The sequence below is a fragment of the Equus caballus genome, chromosome 7 (genome assembly GCF_041296265.1).
Source record: "Equus caballus isolate H_3958 breed thoroughbred chromosome 7, TB-T2T, whole genome shotgun sequence".
In the NCBI taxonomy this organism is placed as follows: Eukaryota; Metazoa; Chordata; class Mammalia; order Perissodactyla; family Equidae; genus Equus; species Equus caballus.
Genome location: NC_091690.1, coordinates 82,036,579 through 82,060,854, shown reverse-complemented (window position 1 = coordinate 82,060,854; position 24,276 = coordinate 82,036,579). Strand labels below are relative to the sequence as shown.

The 24,276-nt window shown below is 36.6% G+C and overlaps 1 protein-coding gene across 1 annotated transcript in view; it reads left to right on the top strand.

Annotated features, from left to right (window-relative positions):
* RNF141 (ring finger protein 141) overlaps positions 1 to 24,276 on the top strand; it is a 42,597-nt gene that overhangs the window by 12,625 nt on the left and 5,696 nt on the right. Inside the window, exons 4-5 of the mRNA XM_001504919.5 lie at positions 5,087 to 5,268; positions 10,193 to 10,300. Coding sequence (XP_001504969.1) covers positions 5,087 to 5,268; positions 10,193 to 10,300 — 290 coding nt within the window. The remainder of the gene's footprint in view (positions 1 to 5,086; positions 5,269 to 10,192; positions 10,301 to 24,276) is intronic.

Below are 24,276 nucleotides of genomic sequence, written 5' to 3'. Positions count from 1 at the left end.
TAGCTGATTTTTTTTAAAGTCCAAATGTTAGAGAGATAATAGCTGCCAGAGAACCATCATTCAAAAATTTTTTGCATTATTCATGACACAGGTAGCTAATGTGGTACTAGTATGGATAGCAGTGTAGCTTTGTATGATGTATAATGTGTTAGAAATCATAGTAATAGAAGACACATTGAAATACTGACAACTTGATCCAAGATCATGTTTTGTTATACTTCAATTCCTGGGATCAAAAATTGTAAACTTATTTTTCCCGTTTTCTGTTTTTGTTGTTGTTGAGTTTATAGTATATTAAATTCATTAGGGATTTTTTACAGTGTCATAAATACACACACTCCCAAAAGAACTCTGGGAATCTGCAACTTTTGACTTTGCAAAGGAATAAAGTAAAGAAGAAGTGAAGAATTGGGCTAAAAAATGTAAAATCCATTCAAGTAGGCTCAGTATCTCCGATACTGCGCCATCCCACGGCTGCAAGTTTACCTGGCACATATTCTTTCAGAACTATTTGGAAGTCAACCTCAAGTGAATCATGGGTGGAATTTATAACAACTCTAATAAGAAAGGTCATTTCTGGAAAACATGCATTCTTTCTTCTTTTCTTGCCCTCTCCTCTACAGTAACCAGTAATCTGATCTTGTCATTTTACCTCTTACTAGGTTTTACTTCCAGTTTGTTCGTAAGACAAATTCCCTGCCCTCCAGGAGACTGTAACTACAGCTCAGGCCCCTCTTTCTTCTCATCCAGATTACCTTAGATTCTGTATTAATCTCCACACCTCCAGACTCTTCTATTTCTTTCTTTTTTTTCTTTTTTTGGCTGAGGAAGATTTGCCCTGAGCTAACATTCATGCCAGTCTTCCTCTATTTTGTATGTGGGTCACTACCACAGCATGGCTTGATGAGTGGTGTAGGTCCACACCTGGGAACTGAACCTGGGGTACTGAAGCAGAGCACACTGAACTTAACCACTCGGCCACAGGGCCAGCCCCAGACTCTTGTATTTCTAATTAATGATGCTTTGAGATTAACATTTCTCAAGCACAAGTCTCATCAGATCACCTCCCTGCTTAAAATTCTTCAACAGTTCCTCATTGGCTACAAAATAGTCCTGACTCCTTAACCTGGCAGTCAAGGTCCTCTACAATATGACGCTGAACTATCTTTTCTGCTTTATTCACTGCTATCCCCTTTTGCGCTCCACAGTCTCTCACCAGGCTTAACTAATTTAAGGCGGTATAGCTGTTACCTTTCCCACCTTGGTGCCTCTGCTCTTTGAGTTTCCTCAACTAGAATGTCCATTCCTTTGTCATTTAAATTGCCATTAGCTACAAGTCACAGAAAACCCCTGTTCTGCCAATTTAAACAAAAACAGTATTTATTTTCTCACGTCTCAAGAAATCTTGATATAAAGCAGCTCCTGGATTGGTTAATTCAAAGACCTAGCAGATCCCTCTTCCCAACTCGTTGGGTGAATATTAGCTCATGTCCCCTTCTTATGCCTACACTGACAGGGGATGTGATTACCGTAATTAAGATTAGACTAACCAGGATAGACTCCTGAGTCGTTTCAGGTAGTGGTAGACACCAAAACAAAATCAGGGCTCTGCTGGCAATGAAAAGTAGGAATGACATTTGGGTAATCAACCAACGTTTTCTGCCACATCTTTTATTTCTCCGTAAACTTGATGTCTCTTTAAAGGCCCACCACAAATACCATCTCATCCATAAAGTCTTCCCTGACAGAAATTCTCTTGCCTCTTCTAAATTCTAGCAGCACTTTATTCGTACTTCATAATTAAATTCTATGTTAAGTATAAAGTTATTCATTTAGGTTCTTAGCTCCCCTACTAGCTAGTAAGCTCCCGAGGGCAGGAACTCTGTCTAGATTCATCCTTGTATCTCTTACAGCCTGTAGTGCTTTGCACCTCGTAGGAACTGAATATATTTTGAGTGAACAAAAATCTGTTGAAGAAATACTCTCATTCTAAATGACTGGGATGGGTTGAAACTTTCCTTCTTTATTGATACAGTGTAGTATCTAAATTACATTCCCTCTGTCTTTATTTCATAAAGGACTCAGCTCACATCGAAGAAGCCAGTATGCATTGTAGAAAGCTGTGAGGATATGAACATATCAGGTTTCTGATCCCTTAGTTTTCTGTTGCTCCTCTTTGGCAAACACAGAATTAATGTTTAATTTTACAATTAGTCAAACTCCTTTTTGCCTCAGTGTCTCTAACCATTGCATATGGTATGTGATTAAACATCTTCCTTAAAATAAGATCCTAAATAGAAAAACAGAAGACATATTGAAGACATAAGCAATCAGATCTTTCATTTGTGTAATTGTTCTTGATTTTAGATTAGTCTAAAGAAGCGTTTCTATTTGCATTCCTTAAGTCTTTTTTGAAAGAATATGGTAAGTCAGTGTTTACATTAGGAAAAGAGTTGAAGGCCAATATGAAAAACTGATAGGAGACTGAAATTTCATATTTCTTAATCTTAAGAAACTTAAAAACAATGGTGCTGTACCCTTCTGTATTTACAATATGACCTCATCTTGACCATCTGCCATCTGTTATGATGATTATCCTCAACATTTAATTCATTATAAAAAATAATCTAAAAGATGTTTAAATGGAATATTTTATAGGAACAAAGTTAGAAAAATTAATAGATTAATTAAAAAGTATGGGCTAAGGTGGCTGTTAAGAAACCTGATGAGTTACATTATCTTCATTCGTCTTGTTGCTTAGACCAAAACCTTGGAGTGATCCTCAACTTCTTTTTTTCTCTTCTCTTCTCCCCACAGTCAACCCATAAGTAAATCCTGTCAGTTTTCTCTTCAAAATATATTCGGAACCTGGCCAGTTCTCACCATCACCACTACTACCACCCTATTGCTGGCGACTGTCGTCTCTCACCAGGAATGTTCCAGTGGCCTCCTGACTGGTCTCCCTGCTTCTGTTCCTGCCCCCATTCTGTCTAGCCGAAGCATGACAGCCAGTCTTTGCCACTCTTAATCTGAAATGAAATCAGATCATATCACTCCTTGGCTCAAAACCCTCCAGTGACTTCCCATGCACTTGGAATAAATGCCAAAGTCATTACCATGATCAGCAAAGTCCTGTACGTTCTGTTCCTGCCTCACCCTCTAACATTATCTTCTACCACTCTTTCCTCTCTCATTCTTTTCCAACCGCTCTGGACTCCCTGCTGCACTCATTGCCAAGTACACTTCTGCCTCACAGTCTTTGCACATCCTATTCGCTCAGCCTGGAATGATCTTTCCCCAGAGATCCATGACTCATTCCTGCACCTCTTCCCATTCTTAAATGTCACCTTCTCTCTTAGGCCTTCTCTACAGCCCGTCAACAGTTCCTCTCCTCCATTTAATCTTCTCTGTAACACTTATTTCCATCTTACCTAATCTATGTTTTATTTGTCTGTCTCTCCTATCTATAGTGTAGGATTTTTGTCTGTTTTATACACGCTATGTCACCAGTGCCTAGACTGGTGCACATAGTACCTGTACCATCCACATAATAGATACTCAATAAATATTTGTTGCAGGAATCCTATGATTATAATAGTTGTAGTTTGATAAATTTGCTATTAAACACTAAGTTTATATAAATTATTTCCTAATTTCTTCTGCACTATGCAGTTCCAAAGGAAGACTGCCTCAGTTTCCTCAGCTCTGAAAGTCTATTTTGTAAGCCTGTATAAATTCCTATGACCTTTAATTCTGTTTATTTGTTCTCCCTCCCATGTATAATCTTTTATTACAAAGAATATTACATATTTTCAATTCTATATAGATCTTACCTTCCCAGAATTTAATCAATTTTCTGATTATTAGAGATAGTTGTACCATCTTTTTAGTATGGAATCTTGATTCATGCTTGACGCTCAATTTTTCTCTCACTGCCTTCTCAAATTGTAAACAATTAATAAATATTGGTTACAACTATTATTATATTCATTCCAAATATTGAAATGCTGCTATAGTAATGTTTTTTCAATATGTAACTTAACTACCTCACTTTCTCATATCCCCATTTCCATCAATATGTTTCCAAACCTTCTTCATTCACAATTTTAAGGCCTTCTATCTATATCTCTCCCTGCACTCTTCATTTCTTTCTAAATATTTTCTAATTTTGTTGTTCCATTTACTTTTATATGAACTTAATAGATTTCATCGCTTCCTCTGTTCCCACAGTTTTCCATTACCATCTCCTGTGCTGAAAGGAAGTCTTTCACTTCTCTAATCTGTCTCTGATTGGCTCAGGTTCTTCATCCAACAATATTATGCCCTCATCCTACTAGCTTTGGTCATTTCAAAAGAGAATGTATGCCCCACTCTATGATTTCTCAAATCTTATGAAAGCAATATTATCTCTCCTTACCTATTACCCAACACTTGCCACAAATATCTCCTCATACTAAGAATGTAAGCTAGAGTGGGGAGAGGTACAGCCTCTAGGCCACTGGTTCCACTTCACGTTAAACGAGTCTTTTGCTAAAGCTCAAAATGACCTTCTGGGAAAAATTCAACCACTTTTTGTTAGGATTAACTTTCATGTAATTTTTTTTTTGCTTTAATCTGGAAGTTTTGGTGTAAAGTAGAACTTAAGATATTAAAGAAAGCAATCTGTTGTTTCAGTTATAGTAGAATGGCATGTGGTTGTTAGATTCGAATAAATCCTTTAAGAAATTCTTTAATTAAAAAATTAAAATGAAACGAATTGTCAATACTGATCTCTAAAATTCATTTCTTAAGTCTGGGAAAGTCACCTAACCTCATCAGCTCTAAACAGGATAATGCCTAACCAACCCTACAGAGTTGTTTTGAGAATCAAATGAGACAAATTTGTGTAAAAGTACTTTGAACCCTACAAATGTAGGGGACATGATAATATTCATTTGTTCAGATTCTTGCTGTCTTGTTAGGTAATTTGCAAATCTTGAAAACTTCTATTTCCTAGGATGTTTGACTAAATATTTGTTCCCCCTTTTTAGGAAAAATCCATCAGAGAAATAATCGACTTTTTTTTTCATTTTCTTTGTATTTTTAGATTAACAAAAGCAGTGGCATTGTGGAAGCATCACGAATCATGAATTTGTACCAGTTTCTTCAGCTTTATAAAGACATCACAAGTCAAGCAGCAGGAGTATTGGCCCAGAGCTCCACCTCTGAAGACGCTGATGAAAACTCATCATCTGTCACATCCTGTCAGGCTAGTCTTTGGATGGGAAGGTAGACAAGGCATCATTACCGTGTTTCACTTATTTTCCAATCTGCGAGCTACTGAAATCTTGTTAGTATGTTTGCTGGTGCTCTTTGTGATGTCTTAAATCACATTACTTTTTGTCTCAGTTGATAATATATCCCAGATCAGTTTTTGGATTGTTCTGTGCTTCAGGACATCGTTAGAGTGCCAAATTAAAGAAAAACTGAAGTGACTCACACCAGGTAATGTTTTTGTCAACCCGGTTTCCATGAGTCCACTCTCCACTCTATGTATTTGCATTTAATGACAAAGAAGATAGTGCCTCTTTTATAGTTGATATTTAGCTTCTTAGGCAATCAAAGCCCTTCAGGGAATTAGGCTCAAGAATCTGGCAAAACCATCCCAGTTTTTCTTAAAAGTACCTGACTAATTGGAGCATTAAAATGTTAAATATTGGCTCCTGGACTTGGCAGCCCATTCAGGAACAAACAAGTATTTGGTGCACATATTGCGTATACTGAGCTACCAGAAGGAAATGAAGTCAGCCAGAGTTTTCTGGGATGGTACTTGTTTACTCAGGCCTAATATATTATTGTTCTATCTAAACTTTCTTTTCCTTCTCTATAATGCTTTTGGCATGTGAAAGCTGCCACCTGTTGCCATTTGACAACTATGACCATAATTTAAACTTGTAAATGCCTCATTGGAAAAAGTCTTATGTGTGTCCAGACCTGTTGACATCCTGTCTTATTGTCCTACTGGGCAGACAGCAGAAGTCTGTATTGACAGTGTCTTTTACCTTACAGATAAGAATATGCTTAACCAGAATTTCTCTTTTATTGCCCCATTTACAGTTGCATTTTCTGGTCCATTCTTAAACAACCGGTTTCCAAATACCATCTTGTAGTAAAATTGTATTTTCCATTTATCATTTCCTGTTTATCTTTAAAAGGATGATTTGGTTTTCCAGGTTTGGGCTGTAAAAGTGTTACTGAAATGCCAAATGAGTTTTAGAACATTATAGGCAGTGTTTAGGCTTATCTTTTCTGTATTTTGTAAAGTTAATCTTTCAAAGACAGGTGTCTGGTTTTCTGCTTTTTTTCCTCTCCCTCTTCAGAATGATGATTTTTTTTCCCTGAGGAAGAGTTTCCCTGAGCTAACATCTGTTGCCGATCTTCCTCTTTTTGCTTGAGGAAGATTCGCCCTGAGCTGATACTCATGCCGGTCTTGCTCTGTTTTGTATGTGGGTCACTGCCACAGCATGGCCACTGCTGAGTGGTATAAGTCCCTGCTTGGGAACCAAACCCAGGCCACCAAAGCAGAGCATGCTAAACTTAACCACTATGCCATGGGGCTGGCCCCAGGATGATGGCTTTTTTTAAAGTATTTTAAAAGCTGAGAATGGCATTTACCAGTGTATTTAAGCTCTGTGGTAGCAAATGAAAAGAAAGTAAAACTTTTTTCTTGTTGCAGTCATCTTAATGAATAAGGTAAGTGTGTTATCCCTTTTCATGTGCCCTTGAGACTGGGAAACTTGATACCTGATTGGTAGGTTAGGGGTGCTTCTTGCCTTTGTGTTTTTTGGATTTTAGTTATACCCTGATAGAATAGTTCATAGGGAAACAGACTTTTCAGGATGAAAGGAATCTTAAGGGGTGCTTATTTGGTTCAAACTTACATCTGATGCATATTTCTACTAGTGGTTTATATTTCTTTAGTACTTACAGGGTATTAGGCATTGTGGTAAGTGCTTTTATGTATAAACTCATTGAATCCTCACAGCACCTCCATGGGAATTCACTTGTTGGCCCATTTCAGATGAAGAAACTGAGTTTAGACAAAGAAGTGACATGGCTAGAAATTGGCCTCGCTGAGACTCACATTCGGGGCTGTCTGCAATAGCCGTGCTCTTCAGGTCTGCTTTGTCACCCTCTCGTGCATGAAGATCCTGTACTACAGCATGGGCTACAAGTGGTAGTCCAGCTCGTGCTTGAACACCTGCAGTCGTGTGGGACTCACTGCCTCAGAGGAGCAAGCCTTTCCATATGCAGATGCCCTCATCACCATGGAGTTTTCCCGTTTGCTTTAATATTCCTCAGAGTAGCCAAAATCCGGCTTTCTTGAGGCAGCATAGCCCAGACTGTAGAAGCAAATTGCCTGTGTTCAAATCCTGGCTCTACTGCTAAGTGTATAACTTTGGACAAGTTATTAAATTCTCTTTCCTCAGTTTCCTCATCTTTTAAAAGAGGATGGTAGCAATAGTATCTGCTTCACAGGACTGTTGAGAGAGCTGAGTTAGTATATGTAAAATGCTTACAAGAGCGCTTGGCACATAATAATATGTCTGTAAGAGTTAACTATCATTATTATTAGATTATTACTGTATTCTACTTATTGCTTTCAGTGGCTGTGCCCTCTGGAATTCCACCAAACAGGTCTGCTATCTCTTCTAGCCCTTCAAATATTTGAAAAAAAATCTCCCCGAGCCTTTGTTCATATGAATCTCCTCCACATCCCAGAGCTGTCCTGGGTGATCCTTTATCTGTCAGTATGTTTTTCAGAGTAGTGGACATAGAACGAACTACTCCACTCTACAAGTGGTCAAACAAGGACAAACAGAGCAAGACTCTTTCTCCTTTCTTCTTCTGATCATTGTGCTGCTAGGAAGGGAGCAAAACATCAAGTGAACATTGTACAGGTTCCACTGGCCGCTTCTGTGTCTCCTGCTCTTTCTTTAACCTCTATCCAGAATGCTGTTCTTCTTTGTAGCCCTGTGCTCCTCACTTTTAAGCTCTAATCTTCAGAATTCTGTCATTCTTCATGGATTCAGTTATATTCTCTGCTACTGCCACCCAAGTCTACATTCTTAGACATAAAATGTAAGCTCCTCAAAAGCAGAGATCCTAATTCATCTGGGTCTGGCACAGTATATGGCACCTAAAAGACACTTAAACGTTGAAGTGAATATATATAGAAAAAATCAAATACATTAGATCCATATCCACCTAGGTTTTCATTCAGTTTCCCCATTTCAATTCAGTGGCTGCCTTCTTTTGTGTATTACTAAAGCATAACATTTAATCTATTACCACATCCTGATGATTTGTCTTTTGTAATGCCCCTTACACAGGCCCTAATTGTCTCCCAGGTAAATTGCTGAAATGTGGATCTGATTGGTTCTCCTGCCTCTAGACTGCCCCTCTTACTGCACTCCCAATTAATCTTCCTAAACTACTGTTTCAGTGTGGGTTCACTTTCCCCTGGATCAAATTCTGATTCTAATTTGCCTGTCAGAACAAGTTTAAACTTACTATTTTGACATTCAGGGATCAGATTATCTCTACTATATTTAAGCAACCTTTTCTCTCAGTTTTCTCCCCAGAGCATCATGTCAGGCTCCTTGTTACACACACACACATGCACACACGCACACACACACAGCCACAGCCTTTTTTCTGCCTCCACAGCTTTGTTTATTCACCGAGAATGTCCTCTGTCTGTCGAAATCCTATCATTTTCTACCTCATCTTTCCAACATGTTTGAAATGTACTTTTATTCCTTCTCTACTTAGCCTGTAATACATGTAATACACATTTGACATTTTCTTATGTTCTATGTTCAAATTGACAAATTTTAAAGTGCTATTTCAATGTCTTATATACAGTGCTGTGGACACAGTAGGGAATAAAAACAAGTTAGAGATAGCTCCTACCCTTAAGAAGCTTACAGTCTAGTGTGTATACTTTGAAACATTCAATTTTTATGTAATTATAAAAGTAATACATGTGTGATGAAAAAAACCTAAAAATTACAGCATAGCACAAAGGATAAAAGCAAATTAAAATCACTTTAAGAAGTGTTTATTGAGAACCTAGACGAACTCCCTATATTCAAAGAGTTTATAGTGTATGGATAGACCAGCCAACAAACAGCCAGTTAAATGCAATGTTTAAGTCCTTAATTGAGGCAAATGTTGGTTTTGAGAACAGAGAGAAGATGACATCTTGAGCCGAGTTGCTGCAGTTGGAGTTTACCAAACTCGCAAGGTGTCCCATGAAAGGGGAACACACAGGCAAAGGCACTTGGCTCATTCAGGGACTCTCTAAATTGTGGCTGGACTAAAAGATTCAGCCTCTCTTTTCCTCCCAAGATGAAAGGAAGAACTCCTTGAGGACAGAGACTTTGCTTTCTCTCTCTTTTGTATTTCCCATAGCACCTAATACTTAAGACCAAGCCATTCTTTCATTTACATGCCCATTATCAGCATCAGCCGAGGAAGACCCTGATGGCAAGGCCCGAGTTTTTGAGAGCTTTGTATCCTATGTGGCGAATAAATCATATATTGGTTGAATTTGTTTATGTAAATTCAGTATGATTCAAATGGACTAAGTTATTTTTAGAATGACCTGAATATTTCTAGTTTTTGTCTGTATTTTCTTTTTAACCATCACAGAATTTCTCTCTTATCCAATCTTTCTTTATAAAATTTGCCCCTCTTAGGACTTCCTTCCATAATATGTTTGCTATCCCTAAAATAGATATTCATTCAGTCTGATTTTGCATGAGTCATGTTGTGCTTTATACTGAGGGCACATAGATTTTTGTTTTTTTGTTTTTTTGTTCTTTTTAAAGATTTTATTTTTCCTTTTTCTCCCCAAAGCCCCCCGTTACATAGTTGTATATTTTTAGTTGTGAGTCCTTCTAGTCGTGGCATGTGGGATGCCACCTCAGCATGGCTTGATGACCAGTGCCATGTCCTTGCCCAGGATTCGAACTGACGGAACCCTGGGCCGCCAAAGCAGAGTGCATGAACTTAACCGCTCAGCCACAGGGCCGGCCCCAGAGGGCACATAGGTGTTTGATAATGCTCTTTAAGGCAATGGAAACAAAGTTTAAAGCATAATGACAGTAGAGCATATCATTGCTCCAACTCAGTTTTCACATTGCAGAGTGAAGCAGCTGACTGATGAAGAGGAGTGTTGCATCTGTATGGATGGTCGAGTTGACCTCATCCTGCCTTGTGCCCACAGCTTCTGTCAGAAGTGTATTGATAAATGGTAAGTTGTCTGCTGCCTTCATGGGAGAGGCAGAGGTCACATAAGAGAGTGTATATGAATAAACTTCAAAACATACAAGAATATTCTAGTTAAATATAAGAAAGTTTGTTCTTTAGTGCCTTGAATTTTATGACATGCCTCCTACTGATTAAAAATATTTTTATTTTTCTACCTAAAGTTTATAAAATGTGGGGATATATCTTAGTTTTGACAGTTTACTTTTGTTCTAAGGAGATGTGTGCCTAACAAGTCTAGATTCAAACACTTCCCCTTTTCTTCCATTTTTCTCTTCATTTTTTTCTCTATATATGATTAGAAGGAATAATATGAATCCTTGAATATTGAGTATTGGACCTAGAAGGAACTTTAGAGATCAGCTAGTCAAGCTCATTATTTTACAAAATAAGAATCAAGCATTTAGGAGAATTTATAATTGACGTAAAATAAACTACATATATTTAAAGTAGAATTTGATGTGTTTTGACATATACACACACCTGTAAAAACTGTCATCACAATCCAGATAGTAAACAAATCCATCACCCCCACAAGTTTCCTTGTGCCCCATTGTGCAGTCTCCTTCCCGCCCCCAGACAACTACTAATCCGCTTTCAGTCACTATAAAATAATTTTGATTTCCTAGGATTTTTATAAATGGAATTATACAGCATGTACTCTTTTTTCCTCTGGTTCTTTCATTCCTTATAATTACTTCGAGATTTATCCATGTTGTAGCATGTATCAGTAGTTCCTTCCTTTTTATTGCTGAGTAGTAGTCATTGTATGGATATACCACAGCTTATTTATCCATTCATCTGTCGATGGACATTGGGTTTTTTCCAATTTTTGTCTATTACAGATAAAGCTGCTGTATACATTTGTGGACAAGTCTTTTCATGGATGTATATTTTGTTTTGTTCTTGGGTAAATACCTTGAAGTGGAATGCTAGATGACATGGTAGATATGTTTAACTTTTTAAGAAACTGCCAGCTGTCTTCCAAAGTGGTTGTCCCTTTACACTCCCACCAGCAGTGGATGAGAGTTCCAGTTGCTCCGTATCCTAGCCAATACTTGGTGTGGTCAATCCTTTTAATTTTAGCCATTCTAAGAGATGTGTAGTGGTATCTCATTGTGGTTTTAATTTGCATTTCCCTGCTGCTGATGATGTTGAGCATCTTTTCATATGCTAATTTACCATCTGTTTGTCTTCTTTGGGTATCCATTCAAATCTTTTGCCCTTTTCTTCTTTGGATTGTTTTCATGTTAAGTTTGGAAGTTATTTGTATATTATGGATACATGTCCTTTATCAGGTATATGATTTGCAAATATTTTCTCTCACTTTGTGATTTGTCTTTTCATTCTCTTAAGATTGTCTTTTGAAGAGTAGGATTTTTGATTTTGATGAGGTCCAATTTATCAGATAGTGATTTTTTAAGGTCATATCTAAGAAATCTTTGTCTAACCAAAGTCTCAAAGATTTTCTTCCGAAAGTTTTGTAGTTTTTAGGGTTTATATTTAGGTCTTTATTTTTGTATATGATGTGAGGTATGGATCAAAATGTTTTTTCTTTTTTTTCGTGTATAGCTGTCCAGTTGCTCCAGTATAATTTGTTGAAAAGACTATGTTTTCTTCACTAAATTGTCTCTGCACCTTTATTGAAAATCAGTTGTTCAAATATGTGCATCTATTTCTGGACTCTCTTCTGTTCCCTTGATCTATTTATCTATTTCACATCAATAATGCATGACCTTGATTAATAAGCTTTGTAAGTCTTAAAATCAGGGAGTGTTAGTCCTGCAACTTTGTTCTTCCTTTTCTAAGTTGTTTTGGCTGTTCTAGGTCTTTTGTATTTCTGTATGAGGTTAGGATCAACTTGTCAATTTCTACAAAAAAACTAAGGATTTTGATTGGGATCGTGTCAGATAAATAGATTAATTTGGAAAGTATTAACTTCTAAACAATATTGAGTCTTCCAACCCACCAACATAGTATATTTCTCCATTAATTTAGGTCTTATTTCATTTCTTTCATCAATTTTTGTAGCTTTCAGTGTTGCGTGTCTTTGACAGATTTAGCCCTAATAAGTATTTTATATTTTATGCTATTTTAAATATTTTTCATTTCAATTTCTGTTTGTTGCTAGTATATAGAAATACAATAGATTTTTGTGTATTAATCTTGTATCCTGAAACCTTACTAAATTCATTTATTAGTTCTAATACCTTTTCTGTAGATTCCATGGGATTTTCTTGAATGTCTAACATCATTTTTGAAAGATATATTTTCTGGATGTAGAATTCTAGACTAATAGTATTTTTTTTCCAGTTACTTTAACGATGTTGCTCCACCCTCATCTTGCTTACATTGTTTCCTATGAGAAGTCTGCTCTCATCCTTATCTTTTTCCCTATGTAAGTAATATGCCTCTTTTTCTCTGGTTGCTTTTAAGGTGTGTTTTTTTTTTTTAATCTTTTCTTTTGAACAATTTGATTATGATATACCTTAGAGTAGTTTTCTTCTTATTCCTTGTGCTTTAGCTTCATTGATCTCCTTGGATTTGTGGGTTTGTAGTATCATCAATTTTGGAAATTTTTCAACCATTCTTTTCTCAAATATTTTTTCTCTTCTCTTTCCCTCTCCTTCTGGGACTCCAGTTACACAAATATTAGACCACCTGAATTTGTCCCACAGCTCACTGATGCCATTTTCCTTTTTCGTTTTCTGAGTAATTTTTTCTGTGTTTCATTTTGGATAGTTAATATTCTATGTCTTTTCAAATTCACTAGTATTTTTTTCTGCAATGTCTAACTTGCCATTAATTCCACTTAGTGTGTTTTTTACTTCAGATATTGTAGTTTTCATCTCTAGAAGTTTGATTTGAGTTCTTTAATATCTTCCATGTCTCTATTTAATATATTTGGTCTTTCCTCTAGTTTTTTTAATGTATAGAATACAGTTATCATAACCTTTAATTTTCTTGTCTGCTAATTTTAACATCTGTGTCAGTTCCAGGTTGTTGTTTTTTTAATAGTATATTTTTTGTCCTTTTTTTGAGGTATAATTGACATAGGATATTATATTAGTTTCAGGCATACAACATAGTGATTCAATATTTTTATATGTTGCCAAATGATCACCACCATATGTCTAGTTACCATCTGTCACCATGCAAAGTTATTACAATATCATTGACTGTATTCCCTTTGTTGTACATTATGTCCTTGTGACTTACTCATTTTATGATTGGAAGTTTGTACTTTTTGATCCCTCTCACCTATTTCACTCCTCCCCTGACCCACCTTTCCTCTAGTGACCACCAATCTGTTCTCTGTATCTGTGAGTCTGTTTATTTTATTTTGTTTTTTTAGATTCCACGTGTAAGTGAAATCATACAGTATTTGTCTTTGTCTGTTTGACTTATTTCACTTAGCATAATACCCTCTAGGTCCATCTGTATTGTCATAAATGGCAAGATTTCATTCTTTTTTATGACTATGTAATATTCTATTGTGTATATTTACCACATCTTCTTTATCCATTCCTCTATCAATGAACACTTAATTTGTTTCCATATCTTAGCTATTGTAAGTAATGCTGCAGGAAACATAGGAGTTCATATCTTTTTGAATTAGTGTTTTCATTTTCTTCGGATATATACCCAGAAGTGGAGTTGCTGGATTGTATGGTAGTTCTATTTTTAATTTTTTGAGGAATCGCCATACTGTTTTCCATAGTGGCTGCACCAATTTGCATTCCCACCAACACTGCACAAGGGTTCCCTTTTCTCCACGTCCTCTTCAACACTTGTTATTTATTGTCTTTTTGATAATAGCCATTCTGACAGGTGTGAGGTGATATCTCACTGTGGTTTTGATTTGCATTTCTCTGATGATTAGTGATGTTGAGCATCTTTTCATGTGCCTGTTGGCCATATGTATGTCATCTTTGAAAAAATGTCTATCCACATCCTCTGCCCATTTTTTAATAGATTGTTTGGTTTTTTCTATTGAGTTCTTTATGTATTTTGGATGTTAACCCCTTATTGTATGTATCATTTGCATAAATATCTTCTTCCATTCAGTAGCTTCTCTTTTCATTTCATTGATGGTTTCCTTCACTGTGCAAAAGCTTTTTAGTTTGATGTGGTCCCATTTATTATTTTTGCTTTTTTTGCCCTTGCCTAAGGAGTCATATTGAAAAAAATATTGCTAAGAGCAATGTCACAGAATTTCCTCTCTGTATTTTCTTCTAGGAGTTTTATGATTTCAGGTCTTACATTCAAATCTTTAATCCATTTTGAGTTTAGTTTTGTATATTGTGTATGATAGTGGTCCAGTTTCATTCTTCTTCATGTAGCTTTCTAGTTTTCCCGGCACCGTTTATTGAAGAGACCATCTTTTCCCCACTGTATATTCTTGCCTCCTTTGTTGTAGACTGATTGACCACATAAGCCTGGGTTTATTTCTGGGCTCTCTATTTTGTTCCATTGGTCTATGTATCTGTTTTGTGCCAGTACCATACTGTTTTGATTACTATAGATTTGTAGTATAGTGTGAAATCAGGGAGTGTGATACTTCCAGCGTTGTTCTTCTTTCTCAAGATTGGTGTGGCTATTTGGGGTCTTTTGTTGTTCCATACAAATTTTAGATTATTTTTTCTAGTTTTGTGAAAAATACCATTGGTATTTTGATAGGGATTGAATCTGTAGATTGCTTTGGATAGTATGGACATTTTAACAATATTAATTCTCCCAATCCATGAGCACAGTATATCTTTCCATTTGTGTCATCTTCAGTTTGTTTCATCAGTGTCTTATGGTTTTCAGAGTACAAGTCTTTCACCTTCTTAGTTAAGTTTATTCCTAGGTATTTTATTCTTTTTGGTGCAATTATAAATGGGGTTCTTTTCTTAATTTCTCTTTCTGATAGTTCATTATTACTGTCTGGAAATGCAAAGATTTCTGTATAATAATTTTGTATCCTGCAAGTTTGCTGAATTCATTTCTTAATTCTAGTAGTTTTTTGGTGGAGTCTTTAGAGTTTTCTATATACAGTCATGCATCGTGTAAGAATGGGGATGTGTTCTGAGAAATATGTTGTTAGGCAATTTTGTCACTGTGCAAACATCATAGAGTGTACTTATGATGGTGTAGCCTACTGCACACCTAGACCATATGGTACTAATCTTATGGGACCACCATTGTATATGCAGTCCATTGCTGGTTGAAATGTTACACAGCATGTGACTGTATAGTATCATGTCATCTGCAAATGTTGGCAGTTTTACTTCTTCCTTTCCCGTTTGGATGCGTATTTCTTTTTCTTGGCTAATTGCTGTGGCTGGGACTTCCAATACTATGTTGAATAAAAGTAGCAAGAGTGAGCATCCTTGTCTTGTTCCTGATCTCAGAGGAAAAGCTTTCAGCTTTTCACCTTTGAGTATGATGTTAGCTGTGGGTTTGTCATATATGGCCTTTGTTAGGTTGAGGTACGTTGCCTCTATACCCACTTTGCTAAGAATTTTTATCATAAAGGGATGTTGAATTTTGTCAAATGCTTTTTCTGCATCTATTAGATTATCCTATGATTTTTATCCTTTGTGTTTTTTTTTAATAATTAATTTTTTTTTTAAGATTTTATTTTTCCTTTTTCTCCCCAAAGCACCCCAGTACATAGTTGTGCATTTTTAGTTGTGGGTCCTTCTAGTTGTGGCATGTGGGATGCCGCCTCAGCATGGGTTGACGAGCAGTGCCATGTCCTTGCCCAGGATTCGAACTGGCGAAACCCTGGGCCACCGAAGCGGAGCTCTCGGACTTAACCACTCGGCCATGGGGCTGGCCCTATATCCTTTGTTTCGTTAATGTGCTCTATCACGTTGATTGATTTGCAGATGTCAAACCATCCTTGCATCCCTGGGAAAAAATCCCACTTCATCATGGTGTATGATCCTTTTAATGTGTTATTGGATTCGGTTTGCTAATATTTTGTTGAGGATTTTTGCACCTATGTTCAACAGGGATATTGGCCTGTAGTTTTCTTTTTTGTAGTGTCTTTGGTTTTGTTATCAGGGTAATGCTGGGCTTATAAAATGAGTTTGTAAGTTCCCTCATCTTCTATTTTTTGGAGGAGTTTGAGAAGGATTGGTATTCTTTCTTTAAGTTTTGTACTAAGATTTCATCAGTGAGGCCATCTGGTCCTGAATTTTTATTTGTTGGTGGATTTTTTATTACTTATTCAATCTCCTTACTACTAATCGGTCTGTTTAAATTTTCTATTTCTTCATGATTTCAGTCTTGGTAGGTTGTATGTTTCTAGGAATTTATGCATTTCTTCTAGGTTGTGAAAGACAGGCTAGGTCTTATACAGATATATACTAAGGTATATGTGTGCTAGTTGATATATTTTGGTGATGCTGGTGCACAGAATATCCATATTAGGTTCTATAAACTACATTAAAAACTGATAGCTCCTCTCTGTTCCAGGATCTTGGTCTTAATGTATTTTGATGCTCCTATATTGGGTGTGTATATATATTTATAAATGAATTTACTCCATTAACATTTAAAGTAATTATTGATAGGTATGTACTTATTGCCATTTTGTTCATTGTTTTCTGGCTGTTTTTGTAGTTGCTCTCTGTTCCTTTCTTCTTCTCTGATGGTTTTCTTTGGTGGTATGTTTAGATTCCTTTCTCATTTTCTTTTATATATTTACTATAAGTTTTTTCTTTGTGGTTACTGTAACATTCACATAAAACATCCTATGTGTGTAACAGTCTCTTTTAAGTTAATAGCAACTTAAATTTCAACACATTCCAAAGTATAACATTTTTACTACTTCCCCTGTTTTGGTTTTTTTTTTCTTCTTTATTGAGTTCATAATAGTTTACATCATTGTGAAATTTCAGTTGTACGTTATTTCTTGCCCGTCACCATATAAGTGCTCCCCTTCACCCCCTTTGCCAACCCTCCGTCCCCCCTTCCCCTGGTAACTGCTGAACAATTTTCTTTGTCCATGTGTTTGTTTATATTCCACATATCAGTGAAATCATATGGTGTTTGACTTTCTCAGTCTGGCTTATTTTGCTTAGCGTAATACCCTCCAGGTCCATCCATGTTGTTGCAAATGGGACGATTTTGTCTTTTGGTTTTGGATGATTTTGGCTGAGTAGTATTCCATTGTATATATATACACCACATCTTCTTTATCCAATCATTGGTCGATGGGCACTTGGATTGCTTCCATGTCTTGGCTATTGTGAATAGTGCTATGATGAGCATAGGTGTACATATGTCACTTTGGATTGTTGATTGCAAGTTGTTTGGGTAGATACCCAGTAGTGGGATAGCTGGGTCATATGGTATTTCTATTTTAAGTTCTTTGAGGAATATCCATACGGTTTTCCATAGTGGCTGCACCAGTTTACATTCCCATCAGCAGTGTATGAGGGCTCCCTTTTCTCACACCCTCTCCAACATTTGTTGTTTTTAGTCTTAGTGATTATAACCATTTTGACAAGTGTAAGGTGGTATCTTAGCGTAGTTTTGATTTGCATTTCCCTGATAATTAGTCATGTTGAACATTTTTTCATGTGTGTATTGGCCATCTGTATATCTTCTTTGGAAAAAAGTCTGTTCATATCCTCTGCCCATTTTTTGATCGGCCTGTTTGTCTTTTTGTTGTTCGGTTGTGTGAGTTCCTTATATTTTATGAAGGTTAACCCTTTGTTGGATATATGATTTGCAAATATTTTCTCCCAATTGATGGATTGTCTTTTGGTTTTGATCCTAGTTTCTTTTGCATTGCAGAAGCTCTTTAGTCTGAAGTCCCACCTGTTTGTTTTTTCTTTTATTTCCCTTGTCTGAGAAGACATGGTTTTCGAAAAGATACTTTTTAAGTTCAAGGTCAAAGAGTGTACTACCTATATTATCTTCCAGGAGTTTTATGGTTTCAGGACTTATCTTCAAGTCTTTGATCCATTTTAAGTTTATTTTTGTGTATGGCATGAGATAATGGTCTACTTTCACTCTTTTGCAAGTGGTTGTCCAGATTTCCCAACACCATTTATTGAAGAGACTGTCTTTTCTCCATTTTATTTTCTTGGCAGCTTTGTCAAAGATTAGCTGTCCATAGATGTGCGGTTTTATTTATAGGCTTTCAGTTCTGATCCATTGATCTATGTGGCTGTTTTTGTACCAGTACCATGCTGTTTTGATTACTATGGCTTTGTAGTACATTTTGAAGTCAGGGATTGTGATGCCTTCAGCTTTGTTCTTCTCAAGATTGCTTTAGCAATTCGGGGTCTTTGGTTGCCCCATATGAATTTTAGGATTCTTTGTTCTGTTTCTGTGAAGATTGTCATTGGGATTCTGATTGGGATTGCATTGAATCTGTAGATTGCTTTGGGTAGTATGGACATTTTAACTATGTTTATTCTTCCAATCCGTGCACATGGAATCTCTTTCCATCTCCTTATATCATCATCTCTTTGTTTCAATAATATCTTATAGTTTCATTGTATAAGTCCTTCACCTCCTTGGTTAAATTTATTCCTAGATATTTTATTCGTTTTGTTGCAAGTAAATGGAATTGTATTCTAGAGTTCTTTTTCTGTAAGTTCATTTTTAGAGTATAGAAATGCAACTGATTTTTGTAAGTTGATTTTGTACCCTGCAACTTTACTGTAGTTGTTAATTATTTCTAATGGTTTTCCAATGGATTCTTTAGGGTTTTCTATATATAAGATCATGTTGTCTGCAGACAGCAGGAGTTTCACTTCTTCGCTACTTGTTTGGATTCCTGTTATTCCTTTCTCTTGCCTAATAGGTCTGGCTAAAACCTCCAGTACTATATTGGAGTGAGAGTGTAATAGTGGGCATCCTTGTCTTGTTCCTGTTCTCAGAGCAATGGCGTTCAGTTTTTCCTTATTGAGTATGATGTTGGCTGTGGGTTTATCATATATAGCCTTTATTATGTTAAGGTAATTTCCTTCTATCCCCGTTTTTTTAAGCGTTTTTATCATAAATGGCTGTTAGATCATGTCAAATGCTTTCTCTGTGTCTATTGAGATGATCATGTGGTTTTTATTCCTCATTTTGTTAATGTGGTGTATCACATTGATTGATTTGTGGATGTTGAACCATCCCTGTGTCCCTGGTATAAATCCCACTTGATCATGATGTATGATCTTTTTGATGTATTGCTGTATTCAGGTTGTCAATATCTTGTTGAGGATTTTTGCATCTATGTTCATCAGTGATATTGGCCTGTAATTTTCCTTTTTTGTCTTGTCCTTGTCAGGCTTTGGTATCAGAGTGATGATTGCCTCATGGAATGTGTTAGGAAGCATTCCATCTTCCCTAATTTTTTGGAACAGCTTGAGAAGGACAGGTATTAAATCTTCTCTGAAAGTTTGGTAGAATTCTCCAGGGAAGCCATCTGGTCCTGAGCTTTTATTTTTTGGGATGCTTTTGATTACTGATTCAATGTCTTTACTTGTGATTGGTCTGTTCAGATTATCTATTTCTTCTTGATTCAGCTTTGGGAGGTTGTAAGCGTCTAAGAATTTATCCATTTCTTCTAGATTGTCCATTTTGTTGGCATATAGCTTTTCATAGTATTCTCTTATGATCCTTTGTATTTCTGTGGTATATTGTTATTCCTTCTCTTTCATTTCTAATTTTATTTATCTGAGCTTCCTCTCTTTTTTTCTTTGTAAGTCTGGCAAGGGGTTTATCAATTTTTTTTATCTTCTCAAAGAACCAGCTCTTTGTTTCATTCATCCTTTCACTGCCTTTTTTGTTTCAATAGCATTTATTTCTGCTGTGATTTTTATTATTTCTCTCCTTCTGCTGACTTTGGGCTTTGTTTGTTCTTTTTCTAATTCAGTTAGGTATAATTTGAGATTACTTATTTGGGATTTTTCTTATTTGTTAAGGTGAGCCTGTATTGCAATGAATTTCCCTCTTAGTACTGCTTTTGCCACATCCCGTATGAGTTGGTATGGTACATTTTCATTTTCATTTGGCTCCAGATTTTTTTTATTTCTCCTTTAATTTCTTCAGTGATCCATTGGTTGTTCAATAGCATGTTGTTTAGTCTCCACATCTTTGTGCCTTTCTCAGCTTTTTTCTTGTAATTAATTTCTAGCTTCATAGTGTTGTGATTGGAAAAGATGTTTATTATTTCAATCTTCTTAAATTTACTGAGGCTTGCCTTGTTTCCCAACATATCCTTGAGAATGTTCCGTACACACTTGAGAAGAATGTGTATTCTGCTGTTTTTGGATGGAGTGTTATATATATGTCTATTAGGTCCAACTGGTCTAGCTTTTCATTTAATTCCACTGTTTCCTTGTTAATTTTCTGTCTGGATGATCCATCCACTGACGTGAGTGGAGTGTTGAGGTCCCCTGCTATTATTGTGTTATTATTAATATCTCCTTTAAGGTTTGTTAGTAGTTGCTTTATGTACTTTGGTGATCCTGTGTTGGGTGCATAGGTATTTGTAAGTGTTATGTCTTCTTGGTGGAATGTCCCTTTGATCATTGTATATTACCCCTCTTTGTCTCTCTTTACCTGTCTTATCTTGAAGTCTACTTTTTCTGCTATAAGTACTGCAACACCTACTTTCTTTTGTTTGCCATTAGCTTGGAGTATCATCTTCCATCCCTTTACTCTGAGCCTGTGTTTGTCGTTGGAGCTGAGATGGGTTTCCTGGAGGCAGCATATTGTTGGGTCTTGTTCTTTAATCCATCTCGCCACTCTGTGTCTTTTTATCAGAGAATTCAATCCATTTACATTTAGGGTGATTATCAATATATAAGGGATAATTGCTGTCATTTTATCACTCATTTTCCGGTTCTCCTGTATTTCCTTTGTTTCTTGTGTTTCAATCTACCAATTGAGTTATGTAGTTTTTTTATGTTGGGTTTCTTTGTTTTCTCCTTATATATTATTTGTGTTTCTGTTCTGCTTTTTTGTTTAGTGGTTACCATGGGGTTTCTATGCAAAATATCTTAGATAAGATAGTCCGTTTCTGATGGCCTCTTATTTGCTTAGACCAAACCGATTCAGTGCCCTTCCTCTTCCCCTTCTATGTTGTTTTTGTCACATTTATTCCCTCTTGTGTTGTGAGTTTGTGGTTAAAATGACAAGATTATATTTGTTTTTGGTGTTTTCCTTCCCTTTATCTTTAATATTATACTCTAGTATTTGCTAACCTGTTCTGATGTATATCTACAATTTTCTCATTTTATCTATTTATGTTCTTACTCCGTGCTTTCTAACCCCTTTCTCCTTTTTTTTTCAGGTATGAGGGCCTTCTTGAGGATTTCTTGGGGGGTGGGCAATCTTGTGGCTACAAACTCCCTTAACTTTTGTTTATCTGGGAAAGTTTTTATTCCTCCATCATATCTAAAGGATACTTTCGCTGGGTAGAGTATTCTTAGCTGAAAGTTTTTGTCCTTCAAAGATGTGGATATGTCATTCTGGTCTCTCCTATCCTGTAAGGTTTCTGCAGAGAAATCCATTGAAAGCCTGATAGGGGTTCCTTTGTAGGTTATTTTCTTCTGCCTTGCTGCCCTTAGTGTTTTTTCTTTGTCATTCACTTTTCCAGTTTCACTACTATATGCCTTGCAGTAGGTCTTTTTACATTGAGATATTTAGGAGATCTACTGGCCTATTTCACGTGGATTTCCATCTCCTTCCCCAGGTTCAGGAAGTTCTCCGCTATTATTTCTTTGAACAAGCTTTCTGCTCCATTCTCCTCTTCTCCATCGGGAATACCTATAATTTTTATGTTGCATTTCCTAATTGAGTCAGATATTTCTGAGACTTTCTGCATTTCATTTTAGTCTTAGTTCTCTCTCCTTCTCTATCTGCAGCATTTCAATATGTCTGTCCTCTGTTATGCTGATTCACTCCTCTATGATGTCCACTCAAGCATTCAGGAAATCCATATTTTGTTTTATCTCTTCCATTGTATCTTTCATCTCCAATATTTCTTACTGGTTCTTCTTTTAGTTTCCATCTCTTTTGTGAAGTAGCTCATAAACTCATTGATTTGTTTCTCTACATTCTCTTTTTAACTCGTTGAGTTTTTTGATGATAGCTATTTTTAATTCTCTGTCATTTAGATTACATATTTCTGTGTCTTCAGGACTGATTTCTGGGTACTTGTCATTTTCCCTCTGGTCTGGAGATTTAATATAATTTTTGATACTGCTTTAGGGCATGGCTCTGTTTTTCTGCATCCTGGTATTGTTGATTGACATTACTATGTATCGCCCACTGGGTGTGGGTCAAGAGATGCGTATTCTGAGCCCTCTGTGTTCCATGAGGATCCCAGGTCCTGGAGCCAGTGCTGGGAGTGAGGGTGGGGATGCTTTCTTCTGTGTGCTCTTGTGGGCTTACTTGTTCTGCCCTCACTATCTGCCCTCCTGGGGTGTTGGCTTGATGAAGTCACCCCCACAATAGCTTTCACCTCAGTAGGAGGCTTTTCACTAGGCTGTGAGGGACCTCGGGGATCTTTGATGTTCCTGCTAACTAGCACTCCCTCTTCCCTTCCTTCCCTCTCAGAGGCCACCTGCAGTCCTGGATTGCAGTCTTTTCGGGAGGGAGCAAATGTTTTCTCTGACCCCATCCACCTCCTCCAAGGGGGGCTCCAGCCTCTCTGCCCTCCAACATATAGCTGCTTGGGTCTCTCAGATGTCTTTTGAGTTGCATGGATGTCCTCTGTTGGAGTATGAATGTCTTTTTCGTTGTATCGTGGAGGGGAGAGATCACGTGAGAACTCACTCTGCCATGATGCTGACATCTGCCCCCATTTTGTTTTCGATGGCACATTTTACATCTTTTTATTTTATGCGTCCCTTAACTAATTATTGTAATTTTACTACTTTTGACCTTCATACTTGCTTTATAAGTGACTGATCCACTACCTTTAGTATAAATTTACCTTTTCCAGTGAGATTATTACTTTTGTATGTTTTCTTATTATGAGTTAGTCTTTCAGCTTAGAGAAGCCCCTTTAACATTTCTTGTAAGGCCAGTTTAGTGTTAATGAACTCCTTTAGCTTTTGCTTCTCTGGGAAACTCTTAATCTCTCCTTCAATTCTGAATGATAGCCTTGCTGGGTAGAGAATTTTTGGTTGGAAATTTTTTCCTTTCAGCAATTTGAACATGTCATGTCACTTCCTTCTGGCTTGTAAAGTTTCTGCTGAAAAATCTGCTAATAGCCTTATGGGGTTTCCCTTGTACATAATAAATTGCTTTCCTCTAGCTGCTTTTAAGATTCTCTTTATTCTTAACTTTTACCGTTTTAATTATAATGTGTCTTGGTGTGGGTCTCTTTGGGTTCATATATTTGAAGCCTGTGCTTCCTGGATCTGGATGTCTGTTTCTTTCCCCAGATTTGAGAAGTTTTCAGCCACTGTTTCTTCAGTACTTTTTCTGACCTTTTCTCTCTCTCTTCTCTTTCTGAGGCTGCTATAATGTGAATATTATTCCACTTGATGTTGTCCAAGAGATTCCTTAAGTATCCTCACTTTTTTAATTCTCTTTTCATTTTGCTGCTGTGCCTGGGTGAGATCCGTTGCCTTGTCTTCCAGTTCACTGATTCCTGATTCGACTTCATCCATTCTGTTGTTGAACCCCTCTAGTGTGTTTTTCAGTTCATTTATACCTTCTGATTAGTACGTTCCTATATTTTCTGTCTCTTTGTTGAAGTTCTCACTGTGTTCATCCATTCTTTTCCTGAGTTCAGTGAGCATCTTTACAACCATTGCTTTGAATTCTTTGTCAGGTGAGTTGCTTATCTCCATTTCGTTAAGGTCTTTTTCTGGGGATCTGTCTTGTTTTTTGGTTTGGAACACATGCTTTTGTCTCCTTATTTTGCCTGACTCTCTGTATTTGTCTATATGTAATAGGCAAAACAGCTACCTCTCCCAGTCTTGAAGGATTGGTTTTGTGTAGGAG